The sequence below is a fragment of the Saccostrea cucullata genome, unplaced genomic scaffold, assembly GCF_032062105.1.
Source record: "Saccostrea cucullata isolate Sc308-1 unplaced genomic scaffold, CSIRO_AGI_Scuc_v1 ctg1099, whole genome shotgun sequence".
NCBI classification, from domain to species: Eukaryota; Metazoa; Mollusca; class Bivalvia; order Ostreida; family Ostreidae; genus Saccostrea; species Saccostrea cuccullata.
In genome coordinates, this window is record NW_026934202.1 from 19,314 (window position 1) to 41,977 (window position 22,664).

Here is a 22,664-nt window from a genome sequence, read left to right on the forward strand (position 1 = left end):
GATATTATTCTTTGAAGATAGGTAAAAACCCTTTTCTAATCCCTTGTTTAAATGCATCTTCAAATGTTCAATACTTCTAGATATAAAAAAAAATGTTTCTTCCTTATTATAGAATCTGTTGATTCTAAATGATATCATAGGTTTACGTCAAAATCATATATTAATAATGGTTAAAACATTCATCAATGTACTATGTTGGTTGAAGGTTCAGTCCACAAACGATTAGATAAGCACTCTATTATCCATATGATATCAGGCACCTCTTAGACTTCTTTGTTGGATTGTTGTTAGAAAGTGAAATACTTCCCAATTAAAAAAAATAATTAAGAATTGTCTGCTTCTTGTCAAGGCTTGAAAAAGGGGGCGGGGCCTAATCTATACGGGAAAAGTTTTCTGTGACGTCACATAATAATATGACTTTATGCTTTTCTCAAAATACCTGAAAATGAAATTTGCAACTTTTAACTGTATTAGCATAATAAACAACAATATACTTTATCAATGCATTAAAAAAGCTTGCTAGTTAAATCCAATGTAGGTGCTTATAAACAAAGCACCGATCTCGATGAACTTGTCAATCATGACGTCATTTTGGTAAAAATGACGTATTTCATGTACTGTGAGAAGCAGATTGAGGAATTTTTTAACAATGAAAAATGCGTTTTATTATCAAACAAAATTTTATTTACAGGTTTCAAAAAGTCGATTAACACCATTGTATATCTTTTGTTTAGTGCAACTATTCATTAATTATCAAGAAAATGTATCATTAATTATGTCGTGTTTTTATATACAGGTTACGTACATTTTACAATGAGATGCCTCATAAAATCGTACTTTCGCAAGGGCTACACTAAATAGATCTTATCCATTTTTTGAATATAAATAAAGGATATGTTCCTTAACTTGAAAAGTGCTGCTGCTTTCTTTGAATTGAGGGTGTGATTTTTTAAATACACAAAATATTTGGTAAAAGCCAAACATATTTCGACATTGGCTTATTTACCTGAAAATTTAACTATTAAAATGGGAATTCTATTCAAAGCAGCAGCACTTTTCAGAAACTAAAAAGTATGCAGAAATAATTTATAGCTTTAATTTTTAATTTCAACTAGTGTATGCCCTTGCGATATTGAAATTTATTCATGACCTACATTCAGTACACGAACTAAACATTCATCACGTGACTGTCCATCGATGGGGCCAAACTTCACACAGTATAGAGTGGGTTATACTATGCTATTTCCAAAGTATTTAAGTTCTGTGATCATAAAACAGCTTAATAAAATAAATTCAGTTTTAATAAAACCACCCTATTTTGCACGTCTATTTTCCGTTGATTTATCATAATAAGCCTTATCAGTGCTGTGGAGTTTATATTACCTTTCTTGTGTCTAAGAAACATGTGTTAATATTACTTACGAAAAAATGTAAGAAATTGTTGTGAATTTAAGACATGGTATCTAAAATATGCAGTCATTTTGGGTATTCCAAATCAGTCAGAATTTTTCTACTCTCGGTAATTTACCCTTCCACTGTACCTCACATTACCATGCACACCTGTGTCAATCCATCGTTATTAACAGAATGATTTATCAAAAAACATACAAAAAAGGTATAATGTTTAAATTAAAATCTAGCTTCAACAACATCATTCATTATTTTGCTACCCTTTTCAAAAATCAGCTCGTACAAAAAAGACGCATTGAACTTCTCATCGAAGTCGTGACCTTGTTGTCTAAAACAGTTGTTAATTCTTGATGGATAAAACTTGATGATTTATGCTACCATAGAATAGCAATTTTACAGGCTTCCATAAACATTTAACTGTTTGATAACACCTAAAAATATGTAAGTTATCAATGCACTTTGTCCCACCCCTTACAGTTTTGTGTATTTTCGAATCATGTGTTCACAGGACTGCAGCTGAATAAATTACCCATTCTGCACACACATTACATTTTTATACAATGTTTTATACGTGTAATAATATTAGTTTCTTTAAATGCAACTTTAAGGGCATGTAAGCATGGTTAATGATGATTTAACAAAACGAGACGAAAGCTATTAAGTCAAAATCGGGTGAACATCGGTCAGTGATGTTAAATACCCCCCCCCCATTTCCAATGATAATTTGTCAAAGATATGTGGATGGTAAATGATGTGGATCTTATTTTTTTTTTCAACTTGGACAACTGGCTTTGATATGTACTAAATTCCGCAGCTTTTGATTAAATCGTTCACAGTTAAAATGAAAAACATGGTTCGGAATGAAATGATCGATGTGCATGTAAATATTTGATCCGCAAACCACATTACAATGTAAAAAGTCATTCATTAAAAAAATTTTTAGTAAACTGCAAAACTATTGAAGACAATTAATACTAAAATGAGAGGAAATCAGCTTGTGTATTTTTACGTAAAAGAAATTATTCTTATCAGAAATAAATTAGATGCAGAAAATAAAATCCAAATAAAATTCCAGCGTTAAGAAATTTCTATGGAGAAAAAAATTGTAATCAGATAGCTTTTAATTTCAGCTTAAATTTAAAGCTATGCTGTTTCAACTCGTAAGGGGGAATTAATTGTTGTTTATCGACCCCCTCATGAATCTTTGACTAATGGAAACACAACTTGCCCATTCGTGGATCTAAAAGAGATGAGTGTCGTTTGGTCCGACCACTATCCCCGGAAATTGCAGTGTCAGCAAATTTAACAACTTAATAAAAGAGACTTTGAACACCCCAACCCATCCATAGAAAACGCGGACCCCTCCTCTATGAAAAGTCAATGGTGTAATTCATCTTGATTGAATGCTGTTTGACGCCCCTCTCGAGAATTTTTCACTTACATTTACGACGGATTTTTCCGTTATTTCCTGATCATGACAAGGAGCATATGGCGGATGTGACCGGTTTGCAGAGGATGCTCACTTCCCCATGGCACCTGATCCCACCTCATATGTTTCGGGGGTCCGTGTTTGCTCTGCTCTTATTTTGTATTGTTTTATGGACTTTGAGATTGAACATTGTTCGTTATCTACATATAATTCTTGTATGTGTAGACGGCACCACTTGTTGGAGTGTCGAATTCTGTCTTACATTGGGCACTATGGTCATTGAGCTTGGAGGGATCCTTTTCGTGCCTACTGCCACACAGGAACTCGTTTTATTACAAGACCGGTCTCCACGTCCCACAGTGTGATTCGAATCGGCGATTTAAGGACCTCCTTTATTCGTGAATTTAGAGCGGACGCTCCATATACCACTATGCCTCGCGGGCAACCAATTGCACGATGTTTTTATAAGTACCCCCCCCCCCCAAAAAAAAAAAGGTTTTTCATACAAGCACTCTTAAAAAAGTTACTTTTAAAATAAGATATTAGATAAAGAAAAAATAGTACTAATAGGTATTCTATTTAGTCTGAATAGCAAGAAAATGATTATCATAGTAAGTAATTGTAAACCTAATTAGTAATTAGGATAAATTCTTTTACTTATAAAATGATTTACTAAGTATCAATAGAATCCCTTAAACAATAGAAATGATATTATTAGTAAATGAACCACTTATTTTTTGGTGAATTATTATTACTTAATTTAAAGAAAATACGCTTTCTATTTACTAAATTTTTTCAATTATTACTAAGTAAATGAAATACTGAAATTTATTAAAATCTAGGATATTATTACTTAAAAGAATACTAACTAAATAAAATACTTTTATTTAATAAATCCACATTATTTACTAGAAACACTGCAAGGTATCGACCCTCTCAAAATAGATATAACTTTGAAATTAAAAGTTGTGATTACTATTCACAGTTTTGTTGATCAGAGATACCTTATTGAGACCTCGAATTGGTGAAGTAGATGAAACAGTGGATGGAAACAATACTTTCCATTTCTTTTGCCAATTTCTTTTTAATTGTTTTATTATATTTAACAATAAAACATTTCATTCCAACATCAAAAGCCTTATAAATTGAATATGTTGTATCTTTTTAAGGACCACTTTAAAAATGATTTACAGGTAATGTTTCAAGTATTCAATACAACATTTTTATTAGTATGATTTTTTTTTTACATGAAGAAATATTTGGAAGAAAGATTACTACTCCTCGCAGATGTATTTTTTTCTTACAACCACATACAACATTGTGTGATTTTCTGAATTAGGAAACATCGCTTCGTGTTGTTTTCTAACATAATTTTAATAGGTATGGTACTAAGTATTATTTTCATATGCACCTCATATATTAAATTTAATAATTAATCGCTTATCTTTCTGTTCTCAGTGTTTAATTTCTTCATATCATGATCTGACATAAAAAATATTTCTGAGAAAATAAGCAGTGCATCATACTTTAAACTATTTTCCTGTGACTTTATTGTTATTGTTGTTTATGAAAATCAATATTAAAAAATTTAGATTTTCTCAAGTGAAACTTATAGGAGAGGGTCGCGACCCCTTAATTATATAAAGAAACAGCTTTGTGATTTTATAGAAATTTATTATTCAATATCATATGGATATCCAAATGGCTTAAAGTACTGCAACATAATGCATACATACATACATACATGTATAGTTATAAAACTTACAACACCATGCATCAACAATGTGTAAAGTTATATGCAATTTATAACACGATAAGGTGCAAAAATTTAACTGAAGGAGAAAATGTACGATTACTTTGTATCTTCATGACCATTGTATTGAATCCTATCTTTTGACAAGTGGCGGCAAAAAAAAACCCCAACATTATTAAGTATTTGAACAAAGTTATATGCATATTTACTAACAGCATGTACAGTGAGTAGACTCTTTTGTCGATCTTAATTATATTTCAAGAATTCAATCCGATAGTGATTAGACTACCATATTATATATATATACATAATTATTTGTACTTGAACTGCTCTGAATTCTCCTGGATTCAGTACATAAATTATTGTTTTAAGTAGGACAATTAAATATAATTTAAACAAGATGTGTTTGTGAAACACTATGCACCCAGCGGCAACAAAGTTCTAAGGAATAGTTTATACCAAATAGGTCACAGTCAAGCCACTCGATCATTGTACTTGGAGTAATTTGAAAGCACTTTCAAGTTATTGCGAATATTCGAAAAAAAAATTATTTTTAACAAATAGGTTACAGCCAAGGTCACAAAGTCATTGACCTTAGTGTTAGATGAAAGTCGTTAATTAGTGGAGTATGTATACCAAATATGAAATCTCTATCTCTCACGGTTCAAAATTTATGGCGAAGGTTAAAGTTGACAACAGACAGACAAGCAGACATACAAACAGACAGACAGTACAAAAACAATATGCAGCCCGAATAAAATCAGGCGCATCAAAATATTTTGGTAATACATGTAGGTAAATAGTGGTAAAATGTAAGAAAACACCAATTAATGTTAAAACTTATATACACAAAATTTAAAAAAAAAACCAAACTTTTTTAGTGTGTAAGTAAGACAATTCTTTAAAATACAAAATCAAGTAAAACATTTGAATTTGGTAATTGACGTATATTTTAAAATTGAATTATTAAAGTTTTTATTACACTGTACTTATCTTTGTTATTTCAAGTAAAAATGACTACTTAGTAAAAGTTTTTTTAAAAGTGAGATAATTCAAGATATTTCTGGGTTGATTTTTTTTTCTTTAATGGGGTGAACACCTGGATTACTCAGAGCCATTGAGTAGTGAGGATCTTTTTCGTGCCAAACAACAGGGGATACCGATTTATACGATCTCATCCGAACAGTTTCAACGTCCCGCAGTGGATTTAATCCCACGACGTACATATAATGATAAGGTCTGAGGCGATAGGGGGGGTGTCTTGATCAACTCAAAAATATTGTAGTTATATGTTTTTTTTAATAAAATAAATTTTAAAAAAATCAATATACATTTAAAAAAATTTCTTTCGAGGTCCAATTTATAGCACCAGTTTAGGCCGCACATGAGGAAATGAGACGTTAATTCATTTATATCATATTTATAAATGTTTTTTTAAACTATACATTATTTTGCTTCAGAGACAGTCTAAAATAAAAATGATCACCATTTTAGCTTTGGATATCTTGTGCTTTCCTTGCTTGGATACTTTCAAAATTGTGGAAGAACTTTTGAAAATGCTAATTTTTCTTTATAGCCGATTTTATGCTTTGCATAAAGGATGAATTCTTCAGATCATTTTACCCCAAGTGGGTCTTCGTACTTAAACATGTCGTAAAATTCAAACTGATAACAATTTACAAACACCTTTTTAAAGTTTTCATGATCTACATGTTTAACTGTATTTTTTTTTTAAATAAAAAAAATCGTTCTATGTTGTATTAATGACCAAGACATGTGCAAAATTACGATATTTACGACATAGGCCTAAGAAAGTCGACAAGTGAAATCGACATTACGAACCCGATCGGGAGGGGAAGAAGACGGGACCGCCCCTTTCAAAGCAACAGGAATGCCGAATGGCACTCCGTTAAAAGAGCCAACAGACAGAAATTTTAAAACATTTAAAAAAATTATCGATATCACAATTAGGTCAACAGGTACTTTCTCGAAAGTGGTTCCAAAACATGCCAGCCAAGAGCGCCGTTCTCGAAGTGTTTTGACAACATTCCAGTAGCAGTGGAAAAGCGAAAATGTAGGTTTACAATGCTTTCAAACTTATTGAAAATAGCAATGTTTATGCATTATAGATACAAAAGTTTCAAAATACATAGAATACTGTCACATCTCAAACTGAAACATAGCATAAACATGTTACATACATGTACGAAACGTTTAAGGCCTAAGGGTTCTTCAGATGCGTGCAGACGACAGCATTCTTTTTTATTGCAACTTTAGCTCTTAGTATATGATAAGTTTCCTTTGATATTGTAAATGCAGAATATATATCCCAAATTTACAGACATACCTTACGAAAATAATAAAATAACATCTATAATTTTTAGCTGTTTACATTCGATACGAAACTAGGTCGCTTCGTTCTATGGCGACCTACACGGGTTAGAAAATGGAATATTTCTGAAACATTCTAGAACATGTAGAAATTATTTGATTCTTAACTGCAGGCTTAGGTTCATAAAAACAAAGTCAGGTAGACAAAATAATGATTTTACATTTTTTGAACAATGATGTTACCAGGAATTATAATCTTCTTTTTTAAAATAATTTTTTCAGGTAAGTCTTGTCACAAGAATCACAAATGAAGAACTTTAGAAGAGAGCAGGGTTTTAGAACCACTAAAATCAGATGGACAAAACCATCAAATCATATTGAAAAAGTGGGACTGGATTTGACTGATCACAGGGAAGCCACCATCCTACACCACAAACCAGGACCCAATCTGGAACCCGCAGGGCAAGAGAAAGAGAGGGCATTTACCAAAATATTATGAAGTTTTATATGTTAATTGATTATTTTTTTATTCATTAAAAGCTTTTCTTAACAAGATTGTAATTATTATCTGAAATTATCACACTAATTTTGAATATTTGGTGAATAAAAAAACACACTTTTCACGCCTAAATGCCTTGATTTATTTTCATTAAATGCTGAAAAGAAATAGGGTTGGTGATATAAAAAATATCAAAACTTTCTTATATGTGCACTAACCCCTACTTTTCATGCTATGAAAAGGAGTCATAATCTCTAAAGAAACTGTACAACAATTTTCTCAAAAAGTTTAATTGTAGAACTATGTTTTTCTATGGTTTTTCAAGCAATTTTATAGGAAAAAAAATTGCCTAATTTTGACACTTGTGAACAACATTTTTGGGTACAATTTATTTAATTGGTAATTATTTGCTCATATTTTGCTTTAAAAATCAACTTTTCAATACTTTTGAGTAAATCAAAACAAAATTAAGTTTAAATTGATTGTATTTATAATTTTATGGGGGTATTTTATAGTCTAATAGCGTTTTTAATGAAATTTCCCATGCTTTGTTTTGGCCTATGTTCGAACGGTTGAATCTCTCTTATATGGACACTAACATACTCTTTTCTTGTCTTTAAATTATTCCTTGGGTAGTACACTTTCAGAAAAATAAAAGCATGTGAAAAGTTTAATGCACGTTTTTTTTTTCCGGATTGAGAATACATCCTTAATACTTGCGTACATGAATGTGTGTATATTTACAAAATACACAAGGAGCGAAGACATCACTTATTCCCAATTTGATATATTTTTTTCAGGATTATCATAATGAAAAAAATAGAGTAAGTCCACACAATAATATTACATGTTTATGTAAATCAAAAAGAATAACAAGGACGCAAGAATTAAGGCTGAGCGCCCCCTTGCAATTGTATAGATCAAGGCATCATTGGACATCGATCCCGATGCAAATTACATCACTTCCGTTTTTTGCACAGATTCGCCCACATACAAACAAACACAATATATATTGCTTATATCCCTTAAAATTCCATTGCAAAGAAATAATTACATGGCATGCTCACTTTTTGATACACACAGAAATCCTAATTGAGGTTCAAAAGCCATATTTCATTGACGGTATTATAAAAGATCCCTACTCTCATTTAGGAAAAAAAATGTTTTAATAGCGAGTGCAACGAATGAAACTCGAAACTGCGAACTCTAACGATAACGCCTGGGCAAAGAGAAAATTCGGACCACTGCACATTCATTCCATAAAAATTTTTGCCGCAGAATTTTTGACCTACAATGCATTGCTTCGTGTACAAACCAAAGACCACATTCTCGCGAGAATAACGACAACAGTTGAAGGAAAAAATAAACTTGCCGTTTAAATAATTTTTTTTGTTCATTACAGAAAAATAGTCATAAACTGATTGAAATCGGCCCTGTTCAGGTATTGGTTTGGTAAAGCAACAGTGCAAACGAAGTCAGGTGACGTCAGAGAATTAGACGCACCGAATGTCACGTGCCGTTTGACAAGTCCGATCTAAATAAAAACTGGATAAGTATCTGTGCTCGAATTAAATTATGAACAGGATATTTCAAGTTTATTTACTGATGACCTATTATTTGCAACAAAACTCATCTATGTTTTGAAAATAGCTGAAATCGTCATGTTTTTGAGATATTTCCTTTCCGTTATTAATGCAGTCAGAGACATATTTATGAACATAGGTCATTGCTATGACAGCATAAGATTATCATCATTACACCTTGACAAAAGAAAGAACAAGAAATAGTTTTCATATAAATCTTGCCCTGTGGTTTCTAAAAAAATGAAACTGGTGTAAGAGGTGAAAAATAATACTTTCTGAATCATTGAAATTCCATGCAGAAAAATCATACAAATCATTTTTCTCACATGTGTTTTAAAATGCTAATTGTGACGTCATAAACTTATGCATTTTCACGTATTTTCTTCAAAAGTAGCAGAAGACAACAATTTCCAATGGAATTTTCTTTCAGAAAACATTGTCCACAGGTATCGCCAACAAAGATTTTGAAGTATGTGATTATTTATGTTTTTTTTCCACAACATATCAGAAAAATAAAAGTGCGCGACGGCTGTGTAAACTATTTTCTAAAGGAAAATTACACTTGGAATGGATTAATTTGAGGCTTTTTCTGTTAATTAAGAAATAAGGTATCATTTTTAAACATCTATGGGGATATAAATACGGGTTAAATTAAATTCCATCAAGCCCGAAGGGCTTTTTGATGATTTTAATCTTGTACCAACCCGTATTTATAGCCCGATAGATGTTTTAAAATGATAACTTATTACTTATATTTACATTTGTGACTTATTCAGACTTTATATTTACCTAATTATGACTTTTGACTTGTGAAATGCATTATTTTTCTAAACCCAACGACATGTAAACAATCCACTAAACGCACGTCGACCCTTTATGACGTCACTGAGAAATTACGTCAAACAATTATCTATACGCACATCTATGACCTTTTAACCCCGTACCTGTATTTATACAGTTATAGATACGCATTCCTTCCAGTAGTTTTATATAAGGGAAAACATTTGCAAATGTAAATATAAATACAGAAATGCATCACATTAATGACGTCATATTTGCAGAATTGTAATGCTTTGTGCCATATTCTTTCCTGGTTTATCACAGTCATATACTTAACTAATATTAAAGCCGAATCCAAAACTTTTTGATGACATTACATTTTTAGGGCACAATTAAGCTAAAACCATACCTTCTTCTTTAGCGGTTATAACCTATCAAATAAGTTTTATTATTATTAGAAGTATGAGTGAGTAGGTTTATCTCAGTGACCTCAGAGGAAGGTGATAAGTAACTGTGTGTGTATTAGATAATGACGCTACTTTCTAACGTTTAACAAAACGGTGATTTACTAATTCTTTAATTATCTTCTTAAATTAATATTATCGGACAAATTAATGATATTTCTAAAAAATAGATATCCACAACACATAACCAAATAAATGAAATTTATTTTCAAGCTGGGGCTGATTTTACCCCCATGGAGCCCCTACCTCTTTGTTTTTAACTTGAAAATACGTATGACAGAATATACGTATGACAATACGTATGAGTAAACAATCATGGAATGGACAAATGAATTGCTCTTTACCAATTTTTTTGAATGGTTTTAATTACTCTTGCACTGTATAATGTAAGGAATCTGCTATATTCCTCATCCCAAGATTTTCTTTCTTTATGGCTTCAGATTGATTTCAATACTTGACTTCAGATCGATTCAATTTTTGGGGGTCGTGTTTGCTCAACTCCTATTTTGTATTGTATTATGGACTTTGATATTGAATGTTTTTCTTATCTCCATATCCTTCTTAAATGAATGACGGGTATGGATATAACGAACAGCAAATATATTCCAGGTTAAAATTGTTAAAAAAAAACACTTATTCTAAACCCTATAAGTTTACACTTGTTTCTTAAGTACGTGTACTCAATTCAAGCATTATGTTCATGAAAACAATTTGAGCAGTAATGTATAGAAAACACTTTCATCCTTGTTTGAGTTTGAACAAGTTAATGAAAGACTTACTACATCACTTCACCTGTCACTCCTCAAATATAAAAAGCTCCAAAAACATTGTACATGATGTGGTTTTTTTATGTATAAAGAAACATTAAGTATAAGTTATTTTTTCACCCTTGTCAGTAAACATTCAGTGTACTTCATCATGCATTCTATAGAGTCAAATAACCAACTTATTATCTACTACGATTGTTTATGTTCAGTACATGCGCCAACCTGCAGAGACAACATCTATTGTCCTTTACTCAATCCAATGAATATCCGCTATCATTTCTTAAAATGTTGTAAGCAAATTCCCTGATACATTAAATTTGCAAAATTGCTAATAAATTAAGTTTTCTTTTAATCTGACAAATGAAAAAAATTGATCAAAAACTTACAGTGCCTGTAAATTTGGCAATCCATTAAAGGCGTTGTCTGCAATGGTGGTTATCTGGTTGCTTTGTAGTGATCTGAAATAATATTTCTTCATTAATTCATTAAAATGTCTATTCTATAAATATTAGTTTATTTACGTCTAACTGTCTTTACCGACATTGCTAAAGTTGAACTCTTTGCATTAAATTATAATTGAATCATCCTTATGTAATATTTAACATATTTATCTCCTACACCAATCGTTTAAAAATAGAATGTTTCATTATTTACATTGACAACGCACAGTTCCTTGCAAAAGTTCACTGTTCGTTTAAATAATAGGCGCATTTAAAAAAGAAATAAAGATCTATAACTCAATGGATTTTTTCACTAATAGTTTCTTTGCTAAAATTAGTTATGTTCCCCAAACGAAGTTGGGGAACATATTGTTTTTACTCTGTTTCTTATTAATATTATTTTTTTTCTTCTTCCTGGGTACTTTTTTGTCCGGGAATGATCTCGTAAACTATACATCCGACTTAGGTGAAATGTTTTTAGGGTCAGTAGACATGTTATGTAGATTTGCCCAACGAAGGTCATTTTGCGCGCATGTGCTTGCAAGAGCGTGCACGTGCAACATGTGAAATGACCGATTTAATTGATATAGGCGTAACTTTTTAAATTTTTGATTAAATGCTTTGAAACTTATAATATCAGGATATATTAGTAGCATAACAATATGACATGGTCAAAATAGCAAGATCTCACGCGCATGCACGTGCGCTTTGCTCTGATTGGCTGAAACAGAATCCTTAATATCTTTTTTGTTTTATTATGAAATGCTTTGAAACTTATAGCATAGACATGTATTAGGATGTTTTACAAAATAATATATAAAATTTTTCATGAAATCACGCGCATGCACGTGCGCTGCAATCTGATTGGCTGAAACTTTAAATGACTATAACTCCCTTGATTTTCAGCCAAACAGCATGGGATTTAGAACATAGATAGACATAAAGGACTCCTACAAGATGGTGTGGTCACCATTCACATGCATGCACGTGCGCTTTGCTCTGATTGGCTGAAACAAATTTCTCAATATCTCTTTTGTTTTTTGACGAAATGCTTTGAAATTTTAAATATAGTAATGAACTAGTATATTCTACAATATGATATCAAAAAAATTTCAAGAAATCACGCGCATGCACGTGTGCTGCAATCTGATTGGCTGAAACTTTAAAAGGCTATATCTCCTTTGTTTTTTGATGAAATGCTTTGAAATTTAAGATATAGCCATACTTTAGAATACCCTGCAATATGATATACAGAAAAATTAAAGAAATCACGCGCATACACGTGTGCTGCATTCTGATTGGCTGAAACTTTAAATGGCTAAATCCCCCTTTGTTTTTTGACGAAATGCTTTGAAATTTAAAACATAGTTTTACATTAGGATATCCTGCAATATGATATACAAAACAATTCATGAAATCACGAGCATGCACGTGTGCTGCAATCTGATTGGCTGAAACTTAAAATGGCTATAACTCTCTTGTTTTTCAACCAAACAGGATGGGATTCAGAACATAGATAAATATAAGGAACTCCTACAAGAAGGTATGGTCATCATGCACGTGCACGCACGTGCGTGCATTTGGAAAGAGTGAAATTAAAAATACACTTAAATGAGTGATTTTTAATACTTTTGGACTGAATGCTTTGATATATAGTATATTTAAATATATAGATAGTGTAGACAAGATGATATGGTCATACCGCACATGCATTCACATGCGCACGGGCGCAATGCTAAAATTTGAATATAATTGGTATCCTTCTGGGTAAATTTTGTTTAAGTCTAAATTACCAGAATTTGTCTTATTAAATGAAGCTTACAGGGAATATGGCACCAAAAGGGAGTTGGGGAGCGTTTGGGGAACATCTGTAACGGTTCCCGTTACAATTAGCACTAGTTTTTAATGCTTTAGGAGTTAGAATTACTGAGTAAGAAATAACAATGCAGTTAGACATTGCAATTAGTTTTCAAAGTATACAAAGTTTATTATTGTTGATTCATTTTTGATGATGAGGATGGGTATTTTAATTGAGAAGTGGCCAATGTTTTTTTCTCTCACTTTCTCTCTTTCAAAGTAAAAAAGAAATGTGTGTATTATCCATATAAACATAATGTGCCTCCTAATAGATAATATTAAAATTTGAACATATTTTCTATATAATATGTTTTAGTGAAAAATTTTGTTCTTCCTGCCTTGAGATTGCAGTTGAATAAAATAATGACTTTTAAAAACAGATAAGGCTGTGTTTTGGTTTGTATTTGAGTCCCCTTTTGAACCCCCCCCCCCTTTTAGATCTGTACGTGGTGGGATTATTTTTCCTTCAGAAGGGGCACAAAGTTACATGTTGTTTTTTTTAATTAATAAACGTTTTGTTCCATAAATAAGAAAATGAATACTAGTAATCTCTTTCTTAGTGTACCTCTCTCAGATCAAAGGTTGATGACTTGAAAATTATATAAAGTAAACATGGTCAATAATTATGCACATGTGATTTTTTTTAGAAAAAATGCCAAGTTGTGGACCAAAATTTTATCCTTGCATACTTTGCAAGAAAAGGACAGAGCCTAGTGAAAGACGGCCCGTGAATAAAAGCACAAGAAAGATTTTAAGAAGAAAATTTATGACTGAGTGCAGAGATGTTGCATTATGCAGAAAATGTAGAAAAAATACGATACATTAAAAGGAACACCGCAAGAGAAGTCATCGGGACCAACCTGCACCACCCCCATACAGAGCCCTGCTGGACGAAGTACATGTACTTTGAAGAGTCCACCATCTGTGACTTTGTCGCTACAAAGCACAGTTAACAGTCATGCATACTGTGTTTTGTGTAGAAAACCTGATCCGTTGTTTCCACACAAGCAAGGTTTAATTTTTTTCCTGAAGCAGAACATTCTAATACCTGCAGGTATGAATATGTTTGATTAACATATTTATATTACTGGTAGTATTAATGTGTATGCAGTGTATATACTGATATATTAAATTCATAGAGGTATAAACAATTTGTTTTAACATGCAGATTCTCGTTGTTGTCCGGCTCACATACTGAATGACATCATAAACATCAAGACTATAGAGAGCCCAATACCACCAAAGGACACAAGTTTTGTAAGCAGATCTACAACTATGGAGCTTGTTGGACAACTCAGACAAGAACTATTGATAAGAGGATCAGAGATTAGACTTTGATGACTCTTCATCTTTAGCAGAAAGTGACTACTGTATTTTACTCTCACCGGACTTGGAAAAATAGAATTTGATGATCTGTTATCTTATGTGCAAACTGGAGACGTTAGGTCATCTAAATCAAGGAGCGTTAGAAATTGTTTAGCGATTTTTCTGACCAAATTGAGGACAGCTATGGATAACAACATGCTGGGAGTTTTGTTCAACATGACTAAACCACAAATAGGAAGGAATTTAAAATTATCAATAGTTAATATATTAAAGCAGAATTATGATATCTAAATCTCATAGTTTTCTTCTGATTCTACATAATTATTTTTGTATGCTAATAGAGATCAGTACAAGTGAAATATTAATTATACCGACAAAAATTGTTCCACTGCATAACTTTCATTATTTTATTGGAACATTTGTGAATTGAAGATGCAAAAAGTCAATCTTGATAAAAGGAAATATATTGCAGCGCTACATGTAAATAAAAATATTGTTTTAGATTAGACGAGCTGTATCCACTAGGAGACAAGCAGTTAGCATCTACTTTGTCCCAAATCACCTTGGTTTCAATCATATTAGCAGGGATACCGTTATCCATGACCATACCAGACCCCTTGTCAATGAACTGTTCTCTCCCACCCTCAACCAGGCCATATTTGTGCTGGATGGTGTAAAGACGAATAATGACCCCCGTCGAATTGACTGGGGGTCATTTTTCAACGACAAAAAGTGACCCCCTACCCGTAGAAAAAAATATTTTTTGTAGAAAAAGTGTCCTAGGGGTCATTTTTTTTATATGTTAGTCCAATTAAAAAAATGACCCCAATTGAAAAATGACCTCCTTTAAAGTGAAAAGAGATTCTTTAATTGTCAAGTAAATATATTCCTCCACATAGTGTTTGCTTAAAGAATGATATTCCACTTGTTTTTAGAAATCAGACCATGCAACAATCAGGTTCCAATACTCTTTAATAGAAAAATTATTATTTCCTTCATTTCAACTGTTAGCTTGTATATGTTTGGCAAATCCTATTTGACAATGAAAGAGGAAATTTTTCATCCCCCCCCCCCCCCCCCCCCCTAAAAACAAAATAACGTTTAATCAAAACAAACAAAAAATAAATGAAAAGCAAATATAAATAAAACTCTATACCTTTCAATAATACTGAAAGAGGCTCTAGAAAAAATATAGCTACAGTTGAAAATAAGTAGAAAGTAGATTATTGTAAGCTTATTTTTAATCCCTCCTTATAGAAAAATAAAGGTAGGGTAGTTTTTGGTAGCTTTTGTTGATAATCAACTTCCTCCTAGATAAGTAATGGGGTGGGTATAATACATAAAAATATTCTCTGTAAAGCTATGGGCTAGTGTAAAATACACATTCTAATGCAAAAACTATACATGTAGACATAACCTTATATTTAAATTTCCAATAAATTTCCCCTATGATTCTCTACAAAATAAAATGCAGTTTATTTTCTCATGAACTACATTAGGTATGTACCACGAATAAACATGGATATCTCCATTGACCGTCATAATACCACTTTTGACGTCAAAAAATATAGTGCACACTGTTTTGCTTGAAAAAATGACATTAGAACGGAGTAAAGAACTATATGCGGTATATTGCATATACTTGCCCCTACAAAAGTCAAATTTTGAAAACTTCTTGAAATGTGCTGAATTCAATAAATTGTATGAGAAATATAAATTAACAGAACATATTATAGTTTCAAAGCAGTTTATTCACAATTTTTGTTTTATCCAATTTTATATCCTTTTTCAGAAAAAGGACAAAATGGACAAAATTTCAACAACTTTAGCTTTAAAATTTATAGAGCGCAAGTTTTTTCAGGAACAATATGTACATATTTCATTGATATTATTATTCTACACAGTATATCAAAATATTGATCCTGAACACACATGCGCTCGGTGACTTTTACTCAAAATATCGACGAATTATGTACATTTTTTCTGTAGAATTCATAAAAAACTAAAATTTACGTCATGTTTGTGACGTCATTACGTACATATGACGTCATTACTTAATTAAATATAACTCCATCAAAATTTGATTTTGGGGAGCAAATATTGGTTATTACCGAATAAAGTTCTTCATGGCAAGTCATTAGAGAAATAATGTAATAAGAAATAAATTTAATTTTGGTATATGTGTAGGACTCCAAAGTGCGACGGGACTCCAAAGTCCGATGGTCACGCCAAAGTCCGATGGTCTACGCCATACCCCGATGGTTTGACACGCCAAACCCCGATGGTGCTGAAAACAATTTACATTTATGACGTCATAATACTAATGCGGCAAACTACAATGCCGCACCATGCCAAAATTTTAAATAAGCATTAATAATTATCATTAAGCAAAAACTAACCCTTATCTCTCGGATAGGTACTTACTTAACCCTTATCGCTCGAAAAGTGTGTAGGCCTAACAACTATATATATACCTAAATATCTTGGGTGGGTGCGATATTAACCCTAATAACTCGACTAGTGTGCGAGGACTAACCCTAAATCAATCAAACTAAAAGGACTAACCCTAATCAGTTGAGTGGTGTGCGAGGACTAATCCTAATATCTCTGAAACATGTAAGCAATACACAAAATAAATAAAAGCGTTTGCAATGATCAATTCGGAAATTATGGCATTTGAATGCAGGAAAACGGCGTCAATGATTGACGTCGTATTATTGTGACGTAATGAACGTTGATTGTTTCTCCACACCATCGGACTTTGGCGTGTCAGTCCATCGCACTTTAGCGCAGCGTGTCTCATAGGAAACGAACCATCGTACTTTGGCGTGACCATCGGACTTTGGCGTCCGTACCGACAACAAACCATTGGGGTTTGGCGCAGACCATCGGGGTTTGGCGAGACCATCGGACTTTGGCGTCACCATCGGACCTTGGAATCTTACATATGAACTACAATGCTTCACGCCAGCATATTTATTTATGCCGGCGTGAAGCGTCGTAGTTTATAACCTCATGAATCTTCACAAATTAAATTCATTCTTATTTGATTTAGCACACAGTATTCATTACATTTCTTATTTCTTGTTTTACTCTACGATTTTACCCAGTTCTGAGTATATTTTTCAGTGAATTTAATATGAAAATCAACACCAAAATTTTCATTTGTGTAACGTCTTCTTTATACTGTATCATAATATGAAAAGTAAATTGAAGACCATTTCTTTTTATGTCCCTGTAATCGAAGATTCGGGGGTATATAGTTTTATCGTGTCCGTCTGTCTGTCTGTCTGTCTATCTGGCGGTCTGTTTCTCCGCAAAAACTTTAACCTTTACCATAACTTTTCATTTATTGTAGCTATATCTTTCATATTCAATATGTGTACATTCCTTGTGACAAGACCTTACTTTGAGTACCACCAAAGAGGGTGTTGCAGTTCTTTTGTTATTTTCCCTAAATGTGTAGCAGATTAAAAGGGGAATTCTTATGTTGAAGAAACTCGTATTTATTTTTTTCAAATGCAACAATCTATAACGCACAACGAGAAACAATATTTGGAAGGTGTGTATTGATTTCCAACTTGCCGTTAAATGATGTGAAAATTAGTCTTACGGCAAAAAAATATTTTCACTTTTTTAAATAGGGAATCCTCATTGTTCTGAAAAAAATGCCTCTTAAAACAAAATAATTTGATATATACACAAAGAGGCAGGATTTTTCTTCAAAACTGCCATTTCCGATTTTTGTTTCAAAGAGGCACAATTTTGAAAAACGCAAATATTGAATAAAAATTATTCGCCAAACGAAATGCAAAATGTGTACTTTAAATAACACTACAAAACAGTTGTGTCCGAAATGGTCTAGTAGATATGCTGGAGGGCTTCCAACTTGTACTTTTACCGGAGAATGGGTTCGAATCCTGGTATGGATCATTTTTGCATATTTTTTTTCCGTATGTAATGGTAGTGCAATACACATATATTTTTGAAAGAGAGAGAGAGAAGGGGGGTGGGTGTCAAGAAGTTAATTAATGACTAAACTATAGATTATGAATACAGGATTATTTGTTTTCCTTGCTATGTTGGGACCAAAAACCAATGCTTTATTTACTTTCGTCTTGGAAAATAAAGTAACTGTATTGTTTAATTAATTAATTTTTTTACATACTGAAGTTAAGTATTACAATTTTGATCTCTTAATTAGTAGCAAAGAATTTGATTTGAAACAAATAACATATATTGGATATAGCACCAACAGTTTTATTATGGGACGAAGTTTTATTTGATGAAATATTTTCGCACGATGTCTACAGTATATCTTTCAAAATGCTGCTTTAGCCACTGTGCTTTTAGTTGTTCCAACATCTTTCGTGCAAAATGACGAAAGTGTTTTGCTGTATCAAGCAGGAATTACCAGCCGTAAACATAGTCCTCTACGTACCTTTATTATATTTAGACATAACGAGGGTATTTAAATGTCCTTCTCGATATATAGGGAATAATAGCGAGTTTCTGCAACACCTTCTTTGACCTTTTGACCTTTATCCCATTTTACACAAAAATGCCAAATTTTTAATTAATTAGCTTCGGCTATAACTTTTAAACGGTAGATACTCGTACTTTCATACTTCACAAATGTAATCCATGTTACATTAAACCTTTCTTAAGAAACCATCAACTTTGACCCTTTGACCTTTGAGTTTTACCTACCTTTCAAACACTTATCCTTAGCTATTAATTTTGAACAAGTGGTGCTAGGACTTTCCTATTTTGCAATTGTATTTCTTGTGAGAAGACCCTACTTTGGGTACCATTATATTTAAATTGCCTTTAAGAAAAGTTCAATCTTCGCTATGTTGCCATACAGGGACATAGCTGTTTTACAAATACATCTTTTTATATATAAGAAGAGTTGCGGATAACAGATGGATACCACAAAGCGTAACAGACGGAGAGACATCCAAATCACTATATACCCTTCCGGTTTTCAAGCGCCGGATAAAATAATATATGATACTGCTGATTTTTTCTGTCAGTACGATGATTCCCACCATCGAAAAACAATATTTAACAAACCCTTTAGGCTCGATAAATCTTTACTCCTTTAGATTCTGAATCATCGCATTGACCTTAAAGTATAGCTATAATCGTATGTTATGAGGTGAACATATAAATTTAATCAAAATAACCTCAGATGAGCATTTTGGCCGATATGTTTCTTTATCTATTTTTATTTTGCCCCCTAAAAATTTCAGCTTTAATCAACAGGGAGTCATTTTTCTACGGGGCCATTTTTCTTCACGTGGGTTCTTCAAATGTTTAGGGTGGTGACACTTTTTCTACGGGCAAAAGGGTCATTTTTCTACGTCGAATAATGACCGGGGGTCATTTTTCGCTGTCGAAAAATGACCCCCTGCCATTATTTGATGGGGGTCGTTATTCATTTTACAGATGGAACACATATATATATATATATATATATATATATATATATATATATATATATATATATATATATATATATATATATATAATATATGTATATATTCAAAAAATTATTTTTCCTTGGTATAGGGATAAAATAAAATCCAAATTCAAATGATACACTCAAAAAAAACTCAAAAGTTTGAGTTTATCATTTGAATTTGGATTATATATACAGTGGGGCCTCATTTATCCGGACGCTTTGGTTCCTTGTCAATTTGTCCGGATATGTGAAGCATCCGGATACCTGAATCACCAGTTAAATAAGACAAAGTAACATTTAAAAATTCTGTCCCGATGAAAAATCGTCCGGATACTGAAGCATCCGGATATCTGGCGTCCGGATATCTGAGGGTCCACTGTATACATATATATATATATATATATATATATATATATATATATATATATATATATATATATATATATATATATATGTTCAAAAGAGTTCACAGCTTTCCTTTCAAAGGCGGTCATACAGTATGCAAAAAACAAAGGTAAGAAATATCAAATATATAATTAAAAATGAATCTTAATAAAAATGAATCTTTAATTTTGGTGGCATATAAAAAATGTCTTGCTCTGTTTGTCAGACTGCAGTCTGCAGAAACTCTGTATAACTTTGACAATAACTTTTGATAGGTTAAAGTTATGACATTTGTATTTCAACAAATGAATTAATGCAAATTACTTGAAATTTTATCATATAACAATTTTGCGATTTAGTTTTCATAGAAAGAAAACATTTGTAGCTATTTAAATTTTGTATAAAATGTCATGTAAGTTATAATTGTAAAATTACAATTTTTTAAGCTATGAATTCAAAATTATTGAATATTGAATGATTATCTATAAACAGGCATCTACTGAAATCAATGATGATTGTCACGACCACAAGTTATATCATAGCTGCCATTGGACCGTATTTAGCCGACGGAAAGAAATCTGATGCAAACATTTTAAAACACATAATTGGTACGGACACTCAAGAAATTAAGACTTGGCTTCAGGAGGATGATGTCATGATAGTGGACAGGGGTTTTAGGGATTTTGCAGGAGTATTGGAAAATCTAGGAATTCATATAAAGATGCCTTCTTTTTTACAAAAAGGCCAAAGGCAACACTCCACAGAGGATGCCATTAGCTCTCGTTTGATCACAAAGGTAATTGTCTGCATGTATTATGCACCCAATAAATGAATAATGATTGATAATAGACATATGAATAAGATATGCCCGAATGTATTAGTATATTAACAGCAATTATAATTTTTTTCCTATAACAGATACGATTGAATGTAGAATCAGTAAATGCGAGAATTAAGACGTGGTGGTACTTGGCAAGACAAATCCCTAATTCCCAGATCCCATATGTTGGTGACAATGTGCGAATTTTAAGTGCAATCTGTAACAAATACAGGTACACTTCATAGGTATAATTCAAACACTTTGCAGCAGCCTGAACAAGTTTTTAATTTCAATTATAAAAAATTCAATTTAATATACATTGTAATTATTCTGAAAGAAATTGCTTTAGGCCACCTCTAAGCAGTGGAGATGAAGAAAATGATTTCCAGATCGCAACAAATATGCGATACCTCTCTACCCAGACGAATCGGCTGCAGACAGAGGTAGAGTCAGAAAAGCTAATGAAGAAGCGATATAGTTGGAGGAAGATTGAGGATGAGGAGACCACCATTACTGACTTTCCAAAGTATACAGAGGAAGAAATTCGGGAATTGACTCTTGGTGTGTATCAAATTAAATTGGCAAAATTTTACATTCAGGAACATGTGAACCAGGATGGATGGGGTGAGGGTTGATCAGTACAAGCCAGGCCTCGTTGATGCCAAGATCCAAAGTAGACATATCTCAAGCAAATGCTATCTGTGCTGGATTAGGTTTGAGGATGGTGTCGTGACCTCTTGGTATTGCCGCTGTAAGTCAGGAGCACGAGTAGTTGGAACCTGTGCACACATTTCCAGTATTATTTGGTACTTGTCATTTGCTAGATACTCTGATGTCATCAACCTTGAATTAGACAAGAACTGGCTAGACAATGTATGTGATGCAGCGGATATTCCATAGATAGTTGATGAAAGTGACAGTAAAACTGAAGCCACTGAGGAATAAAGACAAGAAAGCTTAAAGTTATTGATTGTGTATTTTCAAATTATGTTTTATTCATTTAGATTGACAGGTTTTTTCTTGTGTCCCTTATCAAAATGTATCAAAAAAAATAATAATTTCATATATAGTTCTTTGAGCAGTGTGAGTGTTATTTCCGATGCGGTTATTGGCATGTAACCTCCTTTTTTCTGATATTTTTGTTGATAATGTTTAATATAGTTTGCTAAATATGTAATAATTTTAAATCTTCAGAGCCAAAAAATACAAAGACATTGCAAACTGCTTCTGTATTTGATGATTTTATAGTTGAACTCACATTAACGGAACAGTACTTGTTTTATGTTTAAAATGATGATTTGTATGTGCAGCTTCAATTTGAACAGTTTGACACTTTTCAATTTTTCTCAAAAGA

General features: G+C 32.2%; 1 protein-coding gene across 1 annotated transcript in view; it reads right to left on the reverse strand.

Annotated features, from left to right (window-relative positions):
- Nucleotides 1-11,342: 11,342 nt before the first annotated feature.
- Nucleotides 11,343-22,664, reverse strand: part of LOC134240128 (leucine-rich repeat-containing protein 15-like) — a 50,333-nt gene continuing 39,011 nt past the window's right edge. The window contains exon 7 of the mRNA XM_062722235.1: nucleotides 11,343-11,474. Within this exon, the coding sequence (XP_062578219.1) occupies nucleotides 11,399-11,474 (76 nt within the window). The 3' untranslated portion in view covers nucleotides 11,343-11,398. The remainder of the gene's footprint in view (nucleotides 11,475-22,664) is intronic.